This window comes from Camellia sinensis, chromosome 15, assembly GCF_055761805.1.
Source record: "Camellia sinensis isolate YWXY chromosome 15, ASM5576180v1, whole genome shotgun sequence".
Lineage (NCBI taxonomy): Eukaryota > Viridiplantae > Streptophyta > Magnoliopsida > Ericales > Theaceae > Camellia > Camellia sinensis.
The window spans coordinates 114,132,082-114,155,403 of record NC_138975.1 but is presented as its reverse complement, the minus strand read 5'-3'; the positions used below and the strand labels follow the sequence as shown (position 1 = coordinate 114,155,403).

The following is a 23,322-nucleotide window of genomic DNA, read 5'->3' as shown; positions in this document are numbered from 1 at the left end:
TTTTCTTTAAATACAGCATGTCAATGATATATATATAATGGGTTTATTTTGAGGGCGTTACACCTCAACTCTAGTTTACATACTTACGGCTTGAAAAGTATAGGTGAGCCATTTCAAGTTATGATTTTAAATTTAAGTTTTTATTTATTGATTTATTAATAATTTCAATTATTGTTATAAATTTTTTTATTTAAAGTACATTTTTCTCTCTTTTGATATGCAAAATTATTACTAGTTAAAATTTGAAATTTAAATTGTGTTAATATATTCCATTAATCTTTTATGTGACATAACTAGTTTTAACCAATTTTAGGAAAGAATAATATTTTATATTTTAATTTTTCAGTTAAATTTAGGGAAAATTTAAAAGACGTCTCTATAAGTTTGTGTAAGATTTTAGGATGGAAAATTTACTTATAAATTTTATTTTGAGGAATGGTGATCTATTTAATCCCAAGATTTTTTTTTATAGACCAATTAGTTTCATTGATTTTGGAAATGTAAATTTAATACATCATTTCAAAATTGAATTTACAGTTATACTCTTATTTTTATTATGTTTCCTTATCTTTTTCTTTTTCTTTTTTATTTTCTTCTTTTGTGCTAGAAAGGGGAGGTATACAATTTATGAGAATTAAATTTGGGATAAATTTTTGTATGAAAATCTTTTTTATTTGGAAAACATTTCAAAAGGAGTACAAAAATGACTTCAAATATAGAATTCTTCAAATATTTCAAAAAGATGTGAGATTCTTCAAACATTTCAAAAGGAGTACAAAAATTCCTTAGTAAGCTTTCAACAAATGTATAATTTCAAACTGTAATATTCCAATATAACACTAAAAAAAACAAATTCTAAGTGTATTTTTCTCAAACTAGTGTAACACTCTAATTTAACACATAAAAAAACATCTTAGTGTACCTTTATCAAACATAACACTCTAATATAATACTCTAAAAAAACTTCTTAATGTAACACTCTAATGTAACAAACACACAAAAAAATTTCTTAGTGTAACACTTTAATGTAACACACAAAAAAACTTCTTAATGTATTTTTTCAAAATATAACAGTTCAATATAACACTCTGAAAAAACTTCTTAGTATAACACTTTAATGTAACACACAAAAAAAAAACTCCTTATTGTAACACTTTTATTAAACGTAACACTCCAAAAAAATATGTAGGATTCTTCAAAGTATTTCAAAAGGATGAAAGATTCTTCAAACTGTTCAAAAAGGAGTATAAAAATTTCTTACTAAATTTAGGCAAATGTATAATTTCAAACCGTAAGTGTTACATTTGGAAAAAGTACACTAAAGAGTTTTGAATATTTTTGTGTGTATTACATTGGAGTACGATACGTTTGGAAAAAATACACTAAGGAGTTTTTTTAGTATTATGCTGTTACGTTTAAGAAAAGTACACCAATGAGTTTTTAATATGTTATATTGAAGTGTTATGTTAGAGTTTTACGTTTTTGTTCGTAATGTGAGATTTGTTCCAAAATAAGGGAAAATTCAAAACTTCTATGGTGGGAATTGCCCAAATGTATAATTTTACATTTGAAAAAATTTACTTTTATCTCTGAAAAATTAAACCCAAACATATAACTGAGATTTTTCTATTTTAATGGGATCTTTGGATTTGTAAGGAAAAAGAGAAGACTAAACAGTTCAAAAAATCATATTTTGAGATTTATTGGTGCTTCACCCTTTAAGGATAACAACAATTTGCTTACTAGTTAAAATTCTTGAGATTTGAAATCTTAAAATAATAATGACAACTCTAACATATATAGTCCAAAATGCCCTCATGATCTAAAAAATCCTAATTTTTCTCAGAACGTCGTTTCTCTTTCGTGTGACCTTTTTACATTGTTGAAGTGATATCAAAATTTTAAAATTTAATAACTTTTGATTTATATCTCAAATTTTTTGTAAAATTTATATTTTTAGAAATTTCATTAACATAGTCTGACTTGGTTATCGAAATTTCTCTAACCAAAATTTTATCAGCCTGTCTCATGTCAATAAAATTTCATCAACTTTTTTTTTTTTTTTGTTCTTTAAAATTTTGTATTCATCATGGATCTTATTTTATAGATTTTGATGAAACGATTTCAAAAACACAAATTTTATAAATAAAAAAAGTATAGATCAAAAGTTGCATATTTTTGCCCAAGGAGGTCATGGGTTCAATTCCCCTTAGGTGGATTGAATTAAGAGAGTGCAAGCACTTAGGTGCTTTGCCAAGGGTGGGGAGATTTTCTCTCATAGGTGCTAATCTAATAACTAACAACTAACATTTGCTGATAAAAAAAAAAAAAAAAGTTGCGTAATTTTGAAATTTTTAAATGAGTTTAAAAAGTAATAGGTGATACATGAAGCGGTATAGTGGGAGTATTTTTGTCACTGTATATTTTCGAGGACCTATATTATTATTATAAAAAATTATGTTGTCTTTATTCTTCAAAAAAAATATTACTAGAAATAATAAGCAAAAAATCCTGTAAGTTCATAGAAACATATAAAAATAATATTTCACAATTTTGACCTCCACTTTTTTTTAATATATATTTTATAAAGGATGTTTTGTTTTATGGTGAAAAATGATTCATAAAATAGAATTTTTATATACAAAATTCATACAAATTATGTGGCACTGTTATTTTTGGACCATAAATGAGTGTTTTTTTCCTCTTCAAAATGGTCACAAAAGAAAAAAAAAATCATTTTGTTTGAGTTTTTTGTATGAAAATTCTATTTCTACAACATTATTATTGAATATCAACCGTTAGAAAGACTAAACTAATATTGCTATAGGTGAAGGCATAAGAAGTTTGGCAATTGAGAAGCAACAAGAATTGAGGCAATCGTATCAGCATGTTGTTGAAGAGGATTTTGTTGGGTTTGAGGAAGACTTGAACAAGGTTGTGAAACATTTGGTGCAAGTTGATGACTATACTCCTAGTAGAGTTGTCTCTATTTGCGGCATGGGTGGTTTGGGGAAGACCACTCCAGCTAAAAAAGTATATCATCACAAAGATGTCCAGAGTCACTTTGAAGGTTTGGCATGAGTGTGCATATCTTGACAGTTTAAAAGAAGAGATATTTTGCAAGAAATCTTCATCAATCTTGTTCCAGAGAGGAAGGAAGATGTTGTTACGATGACAAATAAAGAGTTGTTTGAGCAACTTTATAAAGTCCAGCAGAGTAAAAAATGCTTAGTTGTACTGCATGATATTTGGTCAATAGAGGCTTGGAAGAGCTTGGAACCGACCTTTCCAAATGGAAACATAGATAGCAAAATATTGCTAACGACTCGTAATAAAATATTGCCTTCATAGATAGATCCGTACCCTATCGTCCATGAACCCCAGTGTTTAAATGACAAGGAAAGTTGGTTTCTACTTCAAAAAAAAAATCATTACTAAGAAGAGATGGTAAAGGTAATATTAATTAGTCCACATTGCTATATATCTTGATAAAAATTAAATTATTTCAATGTTAGTTTTCATATCATCTGTGTGGTCTATTATCATCCAAAAAGATTAATGACCCATGGGTTGAAATTTGGGAAAGATATGGAAAATACTCTAGCTCTACTGGCCATAGGGTCGTACCAAATGTATTTAGAATATTCATTTACGAAAACTACATAAAATTGAAAACTTAGGGATTACTTTACAGTGAGACAGAAAATAAAATTTTACACAAACATGCTTGCATCTCCATAACTTTTCACTTGCATCTATATAATTTTACACAAATATTAGATACTTCTAGAGTACTATGTTATCTACATGATCTAGTATCGGCCAATGAGAAACCGCAACACACTAAATAGTCATCATTTGTCTCCTAACTACCCTACAAAGATGACTTAACATGTTTCATTCATAAAATTTTTTGCTATGCAATTAATTTGAAACACCATATAGACAAATGACACATAATATTCTAAGACTAATCACTAATTATTCATTAAAATTTGAATGACTTATGTCATGCATGACGACTTTGTAATACTAGCTTAGAGAATAGAATCTGAAAGAAGGTTACGGGTACATACATCACTCTTTCTACGTTTTTGTATGCCTTTTTATAAAAAGTTAAAAATCAACTAAAATAGCAAATTTCCAAAAGGGGCCACAGTCCACTTCTTGCCCTTAACATCACTCTCTCTGCACCAAATGCATGCATGAATTTGAGAAATCCTTTTTCTTCTTCTTTGTTGATATAGAACTTTTGATTGAAAAGATGCAAGTATCAATGTAAACAGTGCTGACTTTGAGGCAAAGTTGAGGAAACGGCTGTTTTGGAATTCAAAAATTGGTTGAAAAAAAGGGTTCTAAAAAACTATCCCTTAAATAGAAACAAAAAAGCTTGTTGATGTAGTAAATTATTTAAAACTAACGGATGATTCACGTATTAGTGTAAACAGTGCTGACTTTGAGGCAAAGTTAAGGAAACGGCTATTTTGGAATTCAAAAATTGGTTGAAAAAAAGGGTTCTAAAAAACTATACCTTAAATGGAAACAAAAAAGCTTGTTGATGTAGTAAATTATTTAAAGCTAATGGATGATTAATTTCTAAATATATAGTTTTCGTATAAAATGTTATATACTATCCCTGTTACAGTTGTTCTTGGGGAAATCAACTTATTAAAACTGAAATTGATTAAATCTTACCTTTGATCAACTTTGTTACAAAAATGATTCGATAGATTAGATTGTTAAATTGAATTATGCAAGTTTGATTAGTAATTTCACAACTAATAATTTGAGTTTTATACTTGAGAATACAAAAGTTCAAAATTTTTAAAATAAAATTTAAATTACCAACCGATTTGATTTTGCAAAAAAAAAAAAAAAAAAAAAAAAAAAAAAAAAAAAAAAAGGCTTTAAAAATCAATTCACATTACAAGCTTGCTTTAGAATTATCTATCTATATATGTATAAAAGGCCCATATTAAAAACTTGATTTGGGTCTCAAAAAAGTCGGCAAATTTCCCTTTTTTATTGCTTATTCACACAAGCATTCATTAGAATTTTTATTTTTGTTGTTTTATAGAATCTAGGCAATAATCTATTTTTTTGCTGTTTTTAAATTTTGCATTTTGTTGTTGTTGTAGACTCCAGAGTGCTTGACACAAACATGGAGGCATGAGGGAGGAAAATGGTATATCTATGTGCTGGTTTACCGTTAGCAATCATTGTGCCTGATGGACTTTTGGCAAGAAAGCATACATTAAGGGAATGGGAGATGGTATACCAAAATGTTCATTCGCATAAATGGAATGACGACCCAACACAGCATGACAATGGAGTATCAAAGGTGTTAGCTTTAAGCTACCATGACTTGCCTTATCAATTGAAGCCATGTTTTCTATATTTTGGTCACTTTTCGGAGGATTATGGGATGCTGAAAGACTATATCACTTATGGATAGCTGACAGTATAATTGTAGATGAGGATAGAGTGGGGGATGAAACAATAATGGATGTGGCAAAACGTTGCTTGGGTGCACTAGCACAGAGGTGCATGGTTGAAGTACATGTAGACATGTATGCTAAAAGGATCAATTATTGCCGCATTCATGACGTTATGCTGGATTTGTGTTTATCAAAGGCAAAAATGAATGATTTTCTCGAGATCATTCATCTCCAACGCGAACCTGATCTAGCTGATTGCTTTCCCACCACATCAACAACCACTACTCCTAAAATACGCAAACTTGCAATTCATTTGAGTAGGGATGTCGAAAGAGTTGTCCTCCCTGACTTGGAGACAACTAAACAACTAAGATCAATATTGTTGTACGATCAAAGAATTCACTTGTGGCCTTTATCTAATGACGAAAAGTCTTCAATAGAGTTGAACTTCCATGTCAAGTACTTCAAATTTATAGCGATCCCGGGTTTACCCTTGTTATACCGTGATCCGGACATGTGTCCATGGATGTTGGTAGTTATTTATTATTTTGTTTACATCCTTTTTACTTCGTAATTGAGTTATAGGATGTGTTGGGCAGGTTTGTTACAGGTTGGTTGAGTCTAGAAACCAAAACAAGTTGCCCAGATTTCGGCCTGTACGCTCGAGCGGGGGTTTTGGCGCTCGAGCGGAGATTACACCCATTCAGTATTTTCCTGTGCAGCGTTGTACGCTCGAGCGTGGGATTGGCCGCTCGAGCGGGGTTGTCTGAGTGTCGCTCGAGCGTAGAGTTGGAAGCTCGAGCGGAGGCCTGGTTCTGTATAAGTGCTGGGAGAGTGCATCCGGCGCTCGAGCGGAAGTTTGGACGCACGAGCGGGAGTCTGTGAGTGACGCTCGAGCGGGAGACTGGGTTTAAGTCCCGAAATTGTGACTTTTCAAATCACTTTTTACTTTCTCTTCTCTCTCTTACTTTTCCAAAATCACCATTGTTGAGCCTCTCACTCTAGACTCTACCTTCTCTCTAGGTTTTGATCTAGTAGGAGTGATTTGCTCACCTTTGGCCTTTACAAAAAAGTTGTTGATCGTCGAGGGCTACATTTTAATCTGAAAATCTCGGGTTTTGGAGCACGTTGGGTTTTGTTGTCTTCTCCTTTGGGACTCCAAATTTGAGGTAGGGATATCCTACTCCTCTCTATGGGTTTTGTCTTTAAATTTTAGTATTTTGAGATGTTGGGTTTGGTTTGGTAATTTTGTGAAAGTTTAGGACTTTTGTGTAATTTTACAAAAGTTGGGGTTTTATTTGTAATAAACCTAAATGCATGTATGGCATAGAGTAATGGTATAAATGTTGAATCATTGATGAAAATGGAACCTAAGGGTTGAAATGTTAATTGTGGGAATTGACCTAATTACATTGTTTAATTAATTGGGATAATTAATTGAGAAGAATGAGGAAATGAAATGTTGATTGAATATCCATTGTGCATTTATTTTCTGTTTAGAAATAACTGCTTTGGGCTATCGGTGGAGGATAGTCGTGATTGTTGTAGACAATGCATGATGATTAGGCAAACTGAAACTAATCAATGAAGTGTGTCATGGAATTTGACGGTTGATAGAATACATTAACTGTATGTATTGTGTGATTGTATATAGAACCAATGTGTTTGTATACGTTATGTGTAGAGGAGGAGATGGGGGATGTACTCCGCGGTTTAGGGGAAGATAGGGGATGTACCTCTAAACCGGATAGTGTTGGGAGAAGATAGGGGATGAACTCTGTAGATACAGCTCATATGCTTGTCTAGAGAAGTGAAGATAGAGCTTATATGCTTATCTTTGTGAAGTGTGGATATAGCTTATATGCTTATCTGTGGATATTGTGGTTATACATATCTGTTGTAGAATGTGGATATAGCTTATTTGCTTATCTGAGAATGTGGATATTGTTGTTATACATATCTGTTGAGAATGTGGGTAGTGCTTATATGCCTATCTGTTGAAAAAGGGAAAATGAAAAGTAATTTGGACTCATAAGTCGTATGACATAAATATGTGATTTATGTGAATGTATCAGTGTTGGCCATCTTTCAATTGCTAATCTTTTAGTCATTGTTCATGGTTGGTTTAGTATATTTCTACTGGGCTGTGGCTCACCCTATATGGGAATATCATTTTCAGGTACAGGAAGCATGCCACCTCCAAGGACATAGCTTGGGAGGCTAGAGGCGGACATACTTTTGTCGTATTACTTTTGATGTATTACATGTAGATTCAAGCCAAGGGCTTAATATGTATGAGTTAGTACTCTTTTTGTTGTAACCAAGTGTTAACTTGGAAAGCTGTAAGCCCGTAGGGCATTTGCTTTTGTTGTTAACATGTAATACTTATGTAATGGAATTCTGATAAATGAAGGAATGTGGAACTTTTGAATATCAATGCATGTCTTATTTGTTGGGTTTAATGTTATTATTTTGGGGGCGTTACAACTTGGTATCAGAGCGTACCGGGTTCGAATACTTTGGGTACGTGGGAAGTGATTAGTATCACAATGGGTTTGTCTCGCTTGATAGAGACTTAGATGTAGTGCCATATGCTATGTGCTTAATTGATAACATGCTTATGTGACTATGTGGGTATGGGATTTGGTTTCTAGGATGTTGATTGGATCCTTGGGTTTCTGGGAGTCTTGTTGGAAAAGCACTTGATCAATGCTGTTTCTGACCGGAACTCTAGTAACGCCTCGGGACTATCATTATCCGGAAATGAAATTCGTAAGTGCTTATGTGTTTATGTGCTTATGTGGAGTGAATTATAGTTGTACATGCATTAGGACGTGAGTGTTTAGTTTCGGCACATTTATGAATGTGCTAATGTTCTCTGTTACCTTTATTAGGATGTCAGGACGAGGAAGAGGTGCTAGGCGTGGTAGACCTGCAAGGCAGGAAGCACCATTACCGGAGGAGGTTCCGGCAGTACAAGAGGGAGTTGGCCAGGCCAATGTGGCCGAGCCAGTGGGTCAGCAGGCTATGGGTGCCTTGGCCAGAGAGATAGCAGGGGCTTTGGGTATTCTTAGAGCTGGGAATCAGGCAGCTGAGGCAGGGCCTTCTTTCTTGAAGAGGGAGTTTTTCCGGTCAAATCCGGATGAGTTTGTTGGGGATCCGAAGGAGCCACTGAAGGCTGATGAGTGGCTAGAGCAAATGAGTAAGACGTTCGAGATGCTTGGCATCGAGGACGGAGCACTGAAAGTGACCTTGGCATCCTTCCAGCTGAAGGGAGATGCGGGTCAATGGTGGAAGTACGAGAAGGCTCGTGTGGGTGGTACTTGGGAGGCGTTTGTAAATGCTTTTCAGGAGAGGTTTTTGTCTGCAGCAGCTAGGGAGAAGCTGAGGGATCAGTTTAGCCGGCTTAATCAGCAGGGCTTGTCAGTGGCCGAGTTTGAGGCTACCTTTACTAGTCTGTCCAGGTTTGCACCTGAACTGGTGGCGTCTGAGGAACGCCGTTGCTATGAGTTTGAGCGGAAGTTGAGGCGGGGCCTCAAGTTGAGAGTTGGTGGGTCTTATATCCGAGAGTATAGACCCCTGGTGGATGCTGTAGCTCATATGGAGCTCATGATGCAGGAGGAGGATGAGGGGCAGAGAGGCTCCAAGAGGAGTCAGGATGGTCAGGGCGATAGCAGGAGGCAGAGGGGTTCTAACCCTCAGCAGTTGCAGGGTGGTGTTGCTAGATCGACCTTCCCAGTGCCGAGTGCAGGCTCTGGGAGAGGTGGTCAGGGGGATTTCACCTGTTACAAGTGTGGCCAGTTGGGTCACAAGGTTTCTGTTTGCCCGCAGAAGGGTGGGGGTCAGAGAGCTGCTTCTTCTTCAGCCAGACCGCAGAGTCAGAGTTTGGGCAGGGGGCAGCCCTTGTCTTGTTATCAGTGTGGACAGCCTGGGCACCTGAAGAGGTTTTGCCCGCAGTTGAGTGCCACTTCGGGAGCGTCTGGTTCTAGGCAGACGCAGGGTTTTCAGCCAGCTCAGTCTGTGCAGGCCTCGAGGGCCAATCCGGGAGCTTCGTCATCCCAGTCTGTGCAGCAGTCTTTTGCTCCGAGAGGTGAGCAGGTAGACCAGGGGCCTACGGGGTGCGTGTATGCTGTTACCGCACAGGATTTAGTACCGGCTCCATCAGTAGTGAGAGGTACTTTTCTGTTTTGCAACTCGGTTGCTAGTGTGTTGATAGACACGGGTGCATCTCATTCTTTTGTATCTGCTGCATTTGCATCTGTTTTGGAATTGGAGTTAGCACAGTTAGCATCTCCTATTTGTGTGGTATCGCCTTTGGGTGGTGAGTTGGTCCTAAAACAGGGTGTTAGAGGATGTGATATAGAGGTCGCCGACTATAGGCTTCATTTTCCGTTTGTTGTCATGCCCATGAAGGGTTTTGATGTTATTTTGGGTATGGACTGGCTATCGTCATACCGGGCTGTCATCGATTGCTACCGGCAGAGGGTCACGTTATGTACCTTGAGCGGGGAGTGGTTCCATTTCTTGGGAGACCGGGTTGGTAGTGTTTTGCCACCGGGGTATGATTCGCGAGGGCAAAGTGAGCTTAGTGGTTTACTTGCTAGCTTTGAGAGTAGTGAGTGTGATGAGACCCAGATTGTGTTGCCGAGGGTGGTTCGTGAGTATTCGGATGTCTTTCCCGAAGATCTTGTTAGTTTGCCACCTTACCGTGAGATAGAGTTCTCTATTGATTTAGTGCCCGGCACGGCGCCGATTTCTATGGCACCTTACCGTTTTGCTCCAGCAGAGTTCGTTGAGTTGAAAGTTCAGCTCCAGGAATTGCTCGATAAGGGCTTTGTTCGCCCTAGTGTTTCGCCGTGGGGAGCACCGGCCCTTTTTGTCAAAAAGAAAGATGGTGCTTTGAGATTGTGTATTGACTACCGGAAGTTGAATCGGGCTACGGTTAAGAATAAGTACCCTATGCCCCGTATAGATGATTTGTTTGACCAGTTGAAGGGTTCCCGTTGTTTCTCTAAGATAGACTTGAGATCGGGTTACCACCAGTTGAGGGTCAGGGAGGAGGATATTCCGAAGACGGCATTCCGCACGCGGTATGGCCATTATGAGTTTCTGGTGATGCCATTTGGGCTTACCAATGCACCGGCAGTCTTTATGGACTTGATGAACCGGATCTTCCGGGAATTCTTGGATCGGTTTGTAGTCGTTTTTGTGGACGACATTCTTATCTATTCGCCTTCTGAGGGGGAGCACGAGGAACACTTGAGAGTGGTGCTTGAGTTACTTAGAGCCCATAGGCTGTATGCCAAATTTGAGAAGTGTGAGTTCTGGCTAGGAGAAGTCAAATTCCTAGGCCATGTAGTATCCGGGGAAGGGGTGTCTGTTGATACATCCAAGGTTGAGGCAGTGCAAGATTGGGCACAGTCTAAGAGTGTGTTCGAGGTCCGCAGTTTTCTGGGATTGGCTGGGTATTACCGTCGGTTTGTGAAAGATTTCTCCAGGTTAGCGTCACCGTTGACTAGACTGACTCGGAAGGGAGTCAAGTTTGTGTGGAGTGAGACTTGTGAAAAGTCGTTCCAAGAGTTAGATTGACCACCGCTCCGGTGTTGATTATTCCGGAGAGAGGGTTGGGTTATGCAGTTTATTGTGATGCCTCACAAGAGGGTTTGGGTTGTGTGTTGATGCAAGAAGGGAAAGTGGTAGCTTATGGCTCACGTCAGTTAAAATTACACGAGAAGAATTACCCCACACACGACCTAGAGTTAGCAGCAGTGATCTTTGCCTTGAAAATCTGGAGGCACTACCTTTATGGTGAGAAGTTCGAGGTATTCTCAGACCATAAGAGTTTGAAGTATCTGTTTACACAGAAAGACTTGAATCTGAGGCAGAGGAGATGGATGGAGTTCATCGAGGATTATGATTTTGAGTTGCATTATCATCCAGGAAAGGCCAATGTTGTGGCCGATGCCCTTAGTAAGAAATCCATTAGTGATGTAGCTTGTATAGCCATCCGAGAATGGGAGATGTTGGGTGCACTTGGCGAGTTTGATTTGCTACTGGGCGAATCTATTGAGGCTGCGGCCTTGTTTTCAGTTGTTGTGCAACCTGCACTTGTGACTAGAGTGTTAGAGGCACAAAGAGGTGACCTAGAGGTAGAATCCCTCCGAGAGAAGATCTCTAGTGGGAAAGTTGAGAAGGGTTTGACGGTGTATCCCGACCTGAGTGTGAGATACCGAGACCGTTTGTTTGTGCCGGAGTCTTGCCGAGAGGAAGTACTCCGAGAGTTTCATCATTCGCGCCTTGCGGTGCATCCGGGAGGTACTAAGATGTATCAGGATTTGGGTCGCCAGTTTTGGTAGCGGGGTATGAAGAGAGATGTGGCTGTTTTCGTATCAAAGTGCCTTATTTGCCAGCAAGTGAAGGCCGAGCATCAGAGGCCAGCGGGTTTGTTGCAACCCTTGCCTATTGCCAAGTAGAAGTGGGAGCATATCACTATGGACTTCGTTGTAGGTCTTCCGAGGACACAGCGGGGTAGTGATGTTATTTGGGTGGTTGTAGACCGGTTGACTAAGTCAGCGCACTTTATTCCTATGCGTGTGAGAGATTCGGTAGATCATCTTGCCGACTTGTATATTCGGGACGTAGTGAGATTGCACGGGGTCCCAGTGACGATCGTCTCAGATAGAGATCCTCATTTTACTGCTAGGTTGTGGCAGAGTTTGCAGAGTGCCTTGGGCACCAAGTTGACCTTTAGTATGGCGTATCATCCTCAGACTAACGGGCAGTCCGAGCGTACTATTCAGATCCTCGAGGATATGCTTCGGGGTTGTGTCCTAGACTTCAGTGGGACGTGGGAGAGGCACTTACCCTTGGTAGAGTTTGCCTACAACAACAGCTTTCAGTCTAGCATCGGTATGGCACCGTTTGAGGCCTTGTATTGCCGACCGTGTAGGTCTCCAGTTTGTTGGGCCGAGGTGGGTGATGCACCTTTGTTGGGCCCGGAGTTGGTTAGGGAGACGACGGAGAAAGTTGAGCTTATCCGTAGGAGGCTTGTTACAGCCCAGAGTCGACAAAAGAGTTATGCCGACCGTAGGAGGAGACCTTTGGCGTTTGAGGTAAGTGATCATGTCTTTCTGAAGATATCAACTAGGCGAGGTCTGATGAGGTTTGGGAAGAGTGGGAAGTTATCCCCTCGGGTTATTGGTCCTTTTGAGATCCTTGAGAGGATTGGCGAGGTTGCTTATCGGTTAGCCTTACCGCCGCAGTTGCCCGGAGTGCATGATGTGTTTCATGTGAGTATGCTTCGGAAGTATGAGCCAGATCCATCACGTGTGTTGGATTGGACCGATTTAGAGGTAGATGAGGATCCCTCGTATGAGGAGAGACCAGTTCGGGTCTTGGATAGGCGGGATCAGGTCCTGCGTGGCAAGACCATTCCTTTGGTGAAAGTCTTGTGGAAACATCACGGAGTGGAGGAAGCCACTTGGGAACGTGAGTTGGAAGTACGTGGGAAATATCCGGACTTGTTTGTTGATATTTAATCTTGTATTTAAATTTTGAACTATTGTTGAACTTAAGAGCTTTATTATATGTCTTAAGTTGTGAAACATTGAAAATGTTTTGGTTTATTGGAAGTATGTTTTGGAACTTGTCTCATATGGAAGTTGAATGTAACATTGTATATGTTGAATATATTGTTGAAATTGGAAAGATAGTGCATAATGTTGATGCATGTTGGAAGTACATATGTTGTTTACATGTTGTGAAATGTCTCTTGTTAAAGGGATGGGATGACCGGTAATGGGTCGAATTGTTGAATGTTAAAGTGTAACATTGTTTAAAATGAAGAAAAACTTGTGTTTAATTTCGGGGACGAAATTCTTTAAGGGGGGGAGGTTATAGCGATCCCGGGTTTACCCTTGTTATACCGTGATCCGGACATGTGTCCGTGGATGTTGGTAGTTATTTATTATTTTGTTTACATCCTTTTTACTTCGTAATTGAGTTATAGGATGTGTTGGGCAGGTTTGTTACAGGTTGGTTGAGTCTAGAAACCAAAACTAGTTGCCCAGATTTCGGCCTGTACGCTCGAGCGGAGATTACACCCATTCAGTATTTTCCTGTGCAGCGTTGTACGCTCGAGCGTGGGATTGGCCGCTCGAGCGGGGTTGTCTGAGTGCCGCTCGAGCGTAGAGTTGGAAGCTCGAGAGGAGGCCTGGTTCTGTATAAGTGCTGGGAGAGTGCATCCGGCGCTTGAGCGGAAGTTTGGACGCTCGAGCGGGAGTCTGTGAGTGATGCTCGAGCGGGGTGTTTTACGCTCGAGCGGGAGACTGGGTTTAAGTCCCGAAATTGTGACTTTTCAAATCACTTTTTACTTTCTCTTCTCTCTCTTACTTTTCCAAAATCACCATTGTCGAGCCTCTCACTCTAGACTCTACCTTCTCTCTAGGTTTTGATCTAGTAGGAGTGATTTGCTCACCTTTGGCCTTTACAAAAAAGTTGTTGATCGTCGAGGGCTACATTTTAATCTGAAAATCTCGGGTTTTGGAGCACGTTGGGTTTTGTCGTCTTCTCCTTTGGGACTCCAAATTTGAGGTAGGGATATCCTACTCCTCTCTATGGGTTTTGTCTTTAAATTTTAGTATTTTGAGATGTTGGGTTTGGTTTGGTAATTTTGTGAAAGTTTAGGACTTTTGTGTAATTTTACAAAAGTTGGGGTTTTATTTGTAATAAACCTAAATGCATGTTTGGCATAGAGTAATGGTATAAATGTTGAATCATTGATGAAAATGGAACCTAAGGGTTGAAATGTTAATTGTGGGAATTGACCTAATTACATTGTTTAATTAATTGGGATAATTAATTGAGAAGAATGAGGAAATGAAATGTTGATTGAATATCCATTGTGCATTTATTTTCTGTTTAGAAATAACTGCTTTGGGCTATCGGTGGAGGATAGTCGTGATTGTTGTAGACAATGCATGATGATTAGGCAAACTGAAACTAATCAATGAAGAGTGTCATGGAATTTGATGGTTGATAGAATACATTAACTGTATGTATTGTGTGATTGTATATAGAACCAATGTATTTGTATACATTATGTGTAGAGGAGGAGATCGGGGATGTACTCCGCGGTTTAGGGGAAGATAGGGGATGTACCTCTAAACCGGATAGTGTTGGGAGAAGATAGGGGATGAACTCCGTAGATACAGCTCATATGCTTGTCTAGAGAAGTGAAGATAGAGCTTATATGCTTATCTTTGTGAAGTGTGGATATAGCTTATATGCTTATCTGTGGATATTGTGGTTATACATATCTGTTGTAGAATGTGGATATAGCTTATTTGCTTATCTGAGAATGTGGATATTGTTGTTATACATATCTGTTGAGAATGTGGGTAGTGCTTATATGCCTATCTGTTGAAAAAGGGAAAATGAAAAGTAATTTGGACTCATAAGTCGTATGACATAAATATGTGATTTATGTGAATGTATCAGTGTTGGCCATCTTTCAATTGCTAATCTTTTAGTCATTGTTCATGGTTGGTTTAGTATATTTCTACTGGGCTGTGGCTCACCCTATATGGGAATATCATTTTCAGGTACAGGAAGCATGCCACCTCCAAGGACATAGCTTGGGAGGCTAGAGGCGGACATACTTTTGTCGTATTACTTTTGATGTATTACATGTAGATTCAAGCCAAGGGCTTAATATGTATGAGTTAGTACTCTTTTTGTTGTAACCAAGTGTTAACTTGGAAAGCTGTAAGCCCATAGGGCATTTGCTTTTGTTGTTAACATGTAATACTTACGTAATGGAATTCTGATAAATGAAGGAATGTGGAACTTTTGAATATCAATGCATGTCTTATTTGTTGGGTTTAATGTTATTATTTTGGGGGCGTTACAAAATTGCTTAGGAATTTGGATCTTGAAGCATTTGAGTTTGATGAAAAGTCAGTCGAATCAATAGGTAACCTAATTAGCTTGAGGTACTTGAGTTTTAGAAGTTGTTTCATACCTAAGTGGCATTCGTCTATCTGCAAGTTGAAATACATGCAAACCTTGGATTTACAACATTGCGAGTTCAACCCAGGTGAAGTAATAGTCTTACATGGAATGGAACAATTGAGGCATTTGTATATTCGTCGCAATGCTAAATTCAAATTTGATGGGTTAAGCAACCTCGAAACATTAGGAGGGTTTGACACAAGATCTTGTGACGTCAATGATCTGTGTAAATTGATCAATCTTCGGCAACTAGAAGATGCAACTTTCTCAGAGGAGCACAATCAAGACTTAGCGGCTTTCATCAACTACCTAAACATCAGTGCCAACCACCTTCAACATACATCCTTATCAGTTAAATTTTACAAAAAACAAGAAGAGTTGACTCTTCTCAAAAAACAACTGTTAGGGTGTCACCATCTTTACAAATTGAGTATTAGTGGAATTATTCCCGAGTTATCAGAGTACTGCCAGGGTTTCTCTCCCAGCCTCATCGAGTTAATTTTGTTTAGATGTGAACTTGAAGAAGACCCTATGCCAACATTGGAGAGGCTACCTAACCTACAATATCTCTATTTAGGTAGTGGTGCCTTTATGGGGGGACAAAATGGTTTGCTCAGCTAATGGTTTCCCCCAACTCAAAACCCTATCTCTCTATCAGTTGATACTCTTAAAAGAGTGGGAGGTGGAAAAAGGAGCGATGCCTAATCTCTCTAATTTAAAAATTGCTTATTGCAAAGGATTAGAAATGGTTCCAGAGGGACTGAGATTCATTGCTACCCTCCAACGATTTACAATTAGAGGAGCGGACGATAAATTCAATAACAAGCTTTGATGGGTCAATGGTGAAGAAGGAGAAGATTTTTACAAAGTGCGACATATGTCTTCCCTCAACATTATTGGGTAAAATTTTCAATTCTAGATAATCCTTTCACAAGAGATGAAACAACTGTTGGGTCTCTTATCATTTCTTTCACATCCCCCTCATTAATTCTCATCATAAAATTTATTGATATATACATATATCTCGGGAGGCTCTATTTACACACCACTTTCCCTCTCAAGGCAAATCACTTCTAAAGACACACCAAAAATAATTTGCAAAAATAAATATTTTTCTCATCACACACCACAAATTTATATATTTACCCTTACTCACACACCCACCCACAACAATATATACACAAAGTTCCATCTTTTCCCCCACACAGCCACACACCCCACACCTACGATATTCATCTCCCCCTCCATTCTCTATTCACACCGTTGAACACCATTGCTGAAAACACTCATCAAGACGTCGTCGGTGGTGTTGCTCAACACAGTTGGACCTTCACATTGGAGATTTATTAGGTGAGTTATTATTTATTTTAGGGTTTTATGCACTTATCTCCATTGGCATGAAGTTTGCATTTGAGTGAATCATTCGACACTGGGTATTCGGACATGAGACTAATTTTCATATTTGAGACTACCTCATTAGTAATAAATTGACTCGTGTAGTCAACAAGACCCCTAGATCCAACATTACTGCATTCTACGGATGCACAGTTCTGAGGAAAAAAAATTATAACTATTCGGCAGTATAGAGTTGAATTAAATGAAAAAGTTCGACCGTAGTAATCCAAACAAATTGCACTTGTTCGATTGTAGTCTGTTGGACAGATGTAAGTTGTTCGATTGTAATCTGTTGAACAGATGTAATTTGTTCGATTGTAGTCTGTTGAACAGATATAAGTTGTTCGATTGTAGCCTGTTAAATAGATGTAATTTGTTCAATTGTAGTTTGTCGAACAATGATATATCATTCGCCTCTGGTTAACTGAACAATGATTTACCACTCATAAATGAAAACAAAGACGAAAACAACAACAACAAAAAAAAAACATTTTCATTGCTCCATTGTTCCGAATGAGAATTGTTAGATGCATCCTTCATTGAATCCAATCAAAATCTTCAATAATACTATATTTTTGATTATTTGTTGAAGGGTTTTTTATTTTGGTTTTAGGGTTTTTGTATTCTTAACAGAGAAGATACGTAAGGAACAAGTTTGAAATTGATGATTTATATTATATTGATTCTTGTCCTTTATGGTAAATACACAAATGGGGAGTATCATAACTTGTCCTTTATAGTTATTTCACTTAAGGTTAAAATTGTAATAAAAAATAAATTAATTAATAGTTTACCTTGAAAGGGAAAGTGGTGTGTAAATAGAATGACCCATATATCTCTCTGCTTTTTTGCCTTTATATTGGTTTAGGGGTGGACAAATTACCATAGAATTAAAAAACTAAACCAAACCGACATCTTTAGATTGGGTTGGTTTTTTTTTTTTTTTGAATACATTAGTTTAGTTTTGAGTCTTCAATTTGTCAATTTGATAGGATTGGATTGATTTTTGATTTACCCTTTATCTAAATAGAACAAACTTGATAACCCAATATATATATATATATGTAAATTATAAGATTCAATTTATATCGGCATGCTTTTGCCTAATTGGTTTATTCTAATGGACTTGATTGCAACTAATCATTTCTCTCTATTTATTTTGATTTTCAGTCAATATGAAGAAAAAGAACGGGAAGTGAAAGAAATTTTCTGTCGATATGAAGAAGAAGAATGGGAAGTGAAAGAAGAAGAAGAAAAATGGTAAGTGGAAGAAGAAAATACTGGAAGTTAGAGTTGGAATTCATGGTACTTAATTTTATTTTATTAGTTATGTTACTAGTTTTGATTTGCGTAGGTTGTATTTAGTCTTCGTTTGGCATTGGCTTTTGTAGCTGGTTTTTTTGTGTTGGGACTTTTTTAGCTTGGTTTTTTTAGCCTCGTTTAGGCTTTTTTTGGATTTTTTGACTTTTGTGAGAGAAAAAGTATAATGATTATGGTTTGGATGTGATATTTTGTCTTGTTGGCTTATGTAGCCAATTTTGTCTTTATGTGCTTTTTTAGCCAAAAATCTAAAACCAAACAAAGCTTTAAGCTTTTTGATAAAAAAAAAAAAAAAAAAAAAAAAGCTTAAGCTTGAGTTAGATTTCACTATACTATTCACAGCTGTTGACTTGTATTAAACAATATTTATTTTATGTTTGCGTTATATTTAAGTATTAAAGACTTATTTATTTTAATTATTTATTATTGATTAATTCATTTTTTGAATTGAATTGATTTGGTTTCTAAATTGGTTCTAAATTTAATGTCAACTCAAACCAAACCGGTCCAATCACACCCTTATATTGGTTCATATCCATTGAGATTTTTTTAATACATGACCAGAGCAATAAAAGTTGAGATTTTTATAATAAACCCCTTATAATAAAATTTTTTTATAAGAACACAAACGAGCCCATAAGTTTTACTGCGAGGAGGACAACACGTGCAGAAAACACAACCCAATTACTGAATAGCTAATTTTATTTTTTAAACTTTTAAATACTAACTATTAACTTAAATTTTTTTTTTTTAAATTATTTTTTGGAATATTCTTGTAGCGATCTCGGGTTTTCCCCTTTATGTATAGTATTCTGGACTTAAGTTCCGCGGTTGAGTATTGTTGCATTTGTTTCATTTCAGTCCTTTAATTCCTTATATTTGAATTTTAGGATGTCTTGGGCAGGTTTGTATCAGGTTGGGAGTGTTTTGAAACCAATGGTTGCTGCCCAGATTTTGGTGTCTTCGCTCGAGCGAGACTTTTGTCACTCGAGCGAGCTTTGTGTTTTAGATCCTTCGCTCGATCCAGGGTTCCTTCGCTCGAGCGAGAGTTGGGTGATGTGTCTGGTGGCTCGAGCAAGAAGTCTTGCGCTCGAGCTTGCGTCTGCGTCGGGTTCTGGACCTGAAGGTTGCAATTATTCGCTCGAGCGAGCTTTCCTTCCCTCAAGCGAGCGAGGTCTATGTTTTGGGTTTCTTCACTCGAGCATGCTTCTGGGTTGCAGACCTGAAGCTTCGATTTGTTGGCTCGAGCAAGGCTTTCTACGCTCGAGCGACCACTCCTTCGCTCGAACGGGCCTCGAATATATCAGTTGGCAGTAGCGGGTTACACTTCACTTTTTCATCATCTTCTTTTATACAAACCCTAGACCAGCTGCTCTTTCTCTCTCTATATACCTTCTCTCTAGGGTTTCATCTAGTTCTAGTGGTCTTCTACCCTAGTCCCTTTGGAAGAAAGGTAGAGCTTCGCGAGGGCTTCGCTTTAATCAGAAAAGTTATGGATTTGGAGCACTTTGAGTTTCACCTCTCTTCTCCTTTGAGCTCTGAAAATTAAGGTAGGGATAACCTACTCTATTCTATGAGTTTTAACATAAATTTTGGTCATTTTGATTAGATGGTGTTGCTTAGTCATTTTGAGAAAGTTAGGGTTTGATTTGAGGTTATAAAAAGGGGGGTTTTCACATGTTAAAACCTATGTGTGTATGAGACATTGAAAAATGAAATTGTTGTTGTTAAATCGATAAAATTGAGCCTTTGGACTAATATCTAGAAAAGGGAAAAAATGCCCTAATTGTGTTGAATAATTAATTTGGGAAAATGTGAAATTGAAGTGAAATTCATGAAATTGGAAAATTGTGGGAGTAAATGGTGTAGTTGGATAATTTAATCACTCACCTATGAAAATGTCGATATTTTATCTATTGATAAATTTATTATCTGTTTAGAGATAACCACTTTGGGCTATCGATGGAGGATAGTCTTGATTGTTGTAGACATTGCATGATGATTAGGGAAAACTGAAACTAATCACATTGAGTATGACGGTTGGAATAATACAACAAATGTGTGTATTGATTGATCATTGTTTATGATAAGTGTTTAAATACATTATATATGTATATTGTTTGGGAGGAGATAGGGGATGTACTCCATGGTTTGAGAGGAGATAGAGGATGGACTCTCAAACCTGTTTGGGAGGAGATAGGGGATGGACTCCACTGATACAGCAAATCTGTGTATCACTTGTAATATGGAAGTGTTGAAGTATGAAAGTGTTTTAATATGAGTTATATTCTCATGTGAATTGTGAAGTATGGAAGTGTTTTAATATGTGTTATAGTCTCATTGAATTGTTTGGCCAGGTTCTGAGCCATAATTATGAATCGAAACTGTATAAGTGAAGGAAACTGAAATGAAAAATGGATGTACTTGATGTTGAATTGAAAAGTGTTGTAAGTTGGTTTATAAGTGTCAACCATATATCAAATGCTATTGTTTTAGTTATTTCTCATACTTTGTTTAGTATATCTCTACTAGGCATTGGCTCACCCTATATGGAACATCATTTTCAGGTTCAAGTGATATGCCACCTCCAAGGACATAGCTTGGGAGGCTTAGAGGCTGAAGATCCCTTTTTATTGTTTACCTTTTTGTGTATTACATGTAAATGCAAGCCGAGGGCTTAATGTGTATGAGTTAGTACTCTCTTTTTTGTAACCAAGTGTTGGCTTGGAAAGTTGTAAGTCCGTAGGGCATTTACTTTTGTTGTCAACATGTAATACTTTTGTGATAAATACTCTGATAAATAGATGTACACTTTATTCTCTTGAATATATTGTCAATTTCTAGTATCATGAATGTATGAATTATGGGTTTATTTTGAGGGCGTTACAATTCTCGTTGAAATCTATTTAGTAGGAGTTCGTATTGAATATGGAATATTGAAGAAAATGTTATTTATTTTCAAATAATGAAATTTTTATTATTTATAAATTATCTTTTATAAATAGAGAAATTTCAAATTAAAAGCTAAAAATCAAGAATTAAATGCTACAAAATGAAAAACCATATCTCATTGTTTGTAAATTAGAAAAAAAAGTTCACTGTCTAGTGGCATCAAATAGAAAATTTTAAACTAGAGGCAAAATTAGCATTAGTTGTTAAAAAGATTGCGATAAAAAGACGCCTCATGCTCACTATCAAGGAGAAACTTTTGTTATGTATGGTGTTCTTTTCTTTTTTGTTTTGTTTCCTCCTATGCTCATAATTATTTGTTTTTTACGAGCAATAAATATAAGTGATGGACTAAAAATATATATATATACTAGCAGTCTGCACATGCAATGTGTGTGCAACTCGAAAAAAAAATATATATATATATATTATAAGAATAATGATAAAAAAAATGCACATGCTTTACTCAAGTGGTGAGAGCATTTATTATTAAATCCATGGTCATGAATTTGAGACTTGTCCTCTTTACTTAATTTTTATAAAACTCCAAACATAGGGGTATTTTGAAAAAAAGAATCAAAATATGTGACAAAAAGTGTCAACACCACTAATAGCCTTCCTTTTTATATATTAGAATAGATAGATGTTGGATAGCCATGAAGAATAGGACTTGATAACAATCTGATATCCACGTTATTATGTACATACATATATGTGTATATAGAGAGTATCATAAAAGAACTGAATGAAATTTTTTTTATATTTTTTTAAATTACCAATCAATGCACATGTAATGCATGTGTCACACAACCCTTCTAACAGATAAATCAACATTCAATTGAACTTGGTAAATCAAATTTCAACGTGTGGCCATTTTGGTTAAGAGGTCCTTGTTCCAAATCATGAAAGGAACATATTTATTTTGTTAAGTTGTGTTTGGATCATGGACTTGGGTTAGTATTTTGAACAGACAGAATGAAAAACTAGATAAAATATAATTACATTTTACTTACTTTCACCCACCTTTTCTCGTTCCTTTTTCAATTTTATGATCCAAACACAACTTTAATATTTTAACAAGACTCAATGGAGAAACCTATGGTCAACCTTCCTACTTAGAAACCTTTGGGGGCTAGATATTATCTTTCCAAATCTCAGGGAGGAATATGAAATTAACCTCAAGACTCTGTTAAGTTTGAACAATATATTAATCTAAACTTGTTGAAAATTTTCTTTAATGGGAATTAACCTTCTAAAATTTTACATATCTCCTTAATCTTCATGAGAAAATTTTCACTAAAAATTTACAATTTAGTGATACAATCACATATGTGCTTCTTTTTCCAGATAAGAAAGGTAAAGCAGCTCCTGGAGGTAACACAATTGTAAGTAAATCGAAAATTATCCCAAAGTTATGATTTAGTCACACATTGAGACTAAAACGGACAAACTATCAATTCAAATAGGTTCCCAAAATTCATGGTATAATTTCTAAACGATCAATGCATATATGTTGGGCAGCCATTTGCTAGTTACTTGTAACACCCTGTGAGCAAATTAGTATAATCACAATGGAGATAAAACTTTGATCTTTACTTCGAGAACCCCATGTGCTTAATTTGCTTAATGTCAAACCTTGATTCCTTTGAACACCATCTATTACTCGGAGTCAGAATTTGATAGTGGCATCCGGTAAGCTTCTTTTGGTTCTATGTCAGTGATGGAAGGAGGACGATCTTGGTTTGACACCGCTCTCTTCTTGTGTCTTTGATTTGGTCTATCTTGATCATCTTTGGAAATTTTCATATGGTGATTAAGAAAACATATAGAAAGCTTAGGAAAATAAAAATGCATAAAATAAATACTTTTTAACGTACAAAATGCTTATGCAAGTCCCACTGCAGTGAATTGGGCAATCATGTATGCATTCCAAAATTAAGATCACTGATGTTTATGTTTATTAGTTGTAATTATGTGTTAAAATAGGAATTAATATCAGGGATTGATGTCAACTGTAAATTGCCTTTACCAAGTATAAATAAGAAGTCGAGAAAAAATTTGAGTAGTTTTTCTTTCATTTCTATGAAATTTATACATTTGAGAGGTTCTATCTCAGTTGGGTGTGAGTTTCTTCCTCAATGGAAGCGAGTTTCTTACAGGTTTCTTCTTTGGGAGTAGAGAATCGCATTTCTGAGTAAGAAACGTCAAC

The 23,322-nt window shown here is 36.8% G+C and overlaps 1 protein-coding gene across 1 annotated transcript; it reads left to right on the top strand.

Annotated features, from left to right (window-relative positions):
• Positions 1-5,385: 5,385 nt before the first annotated feature.
• On the top strand, positions 5,386-16,070 carry LOC145813213 (putative disease resistance RPP8-like protein 2). The gene is made up of 2 exons (XM_082908495.1): positions 5,386-5,897; positions 15,359-16,070. The coding sequence occupies exons 1-2, from the start codon at positions 5,386-5,388 to the stop codon at positions 16,068-16,070; spliced, it is 1,224 nt and encodes a 407-aa protein (XP_082764621.1).
• Positions 16,071-23,322: the final 7,252 nt, after the last annotated feature.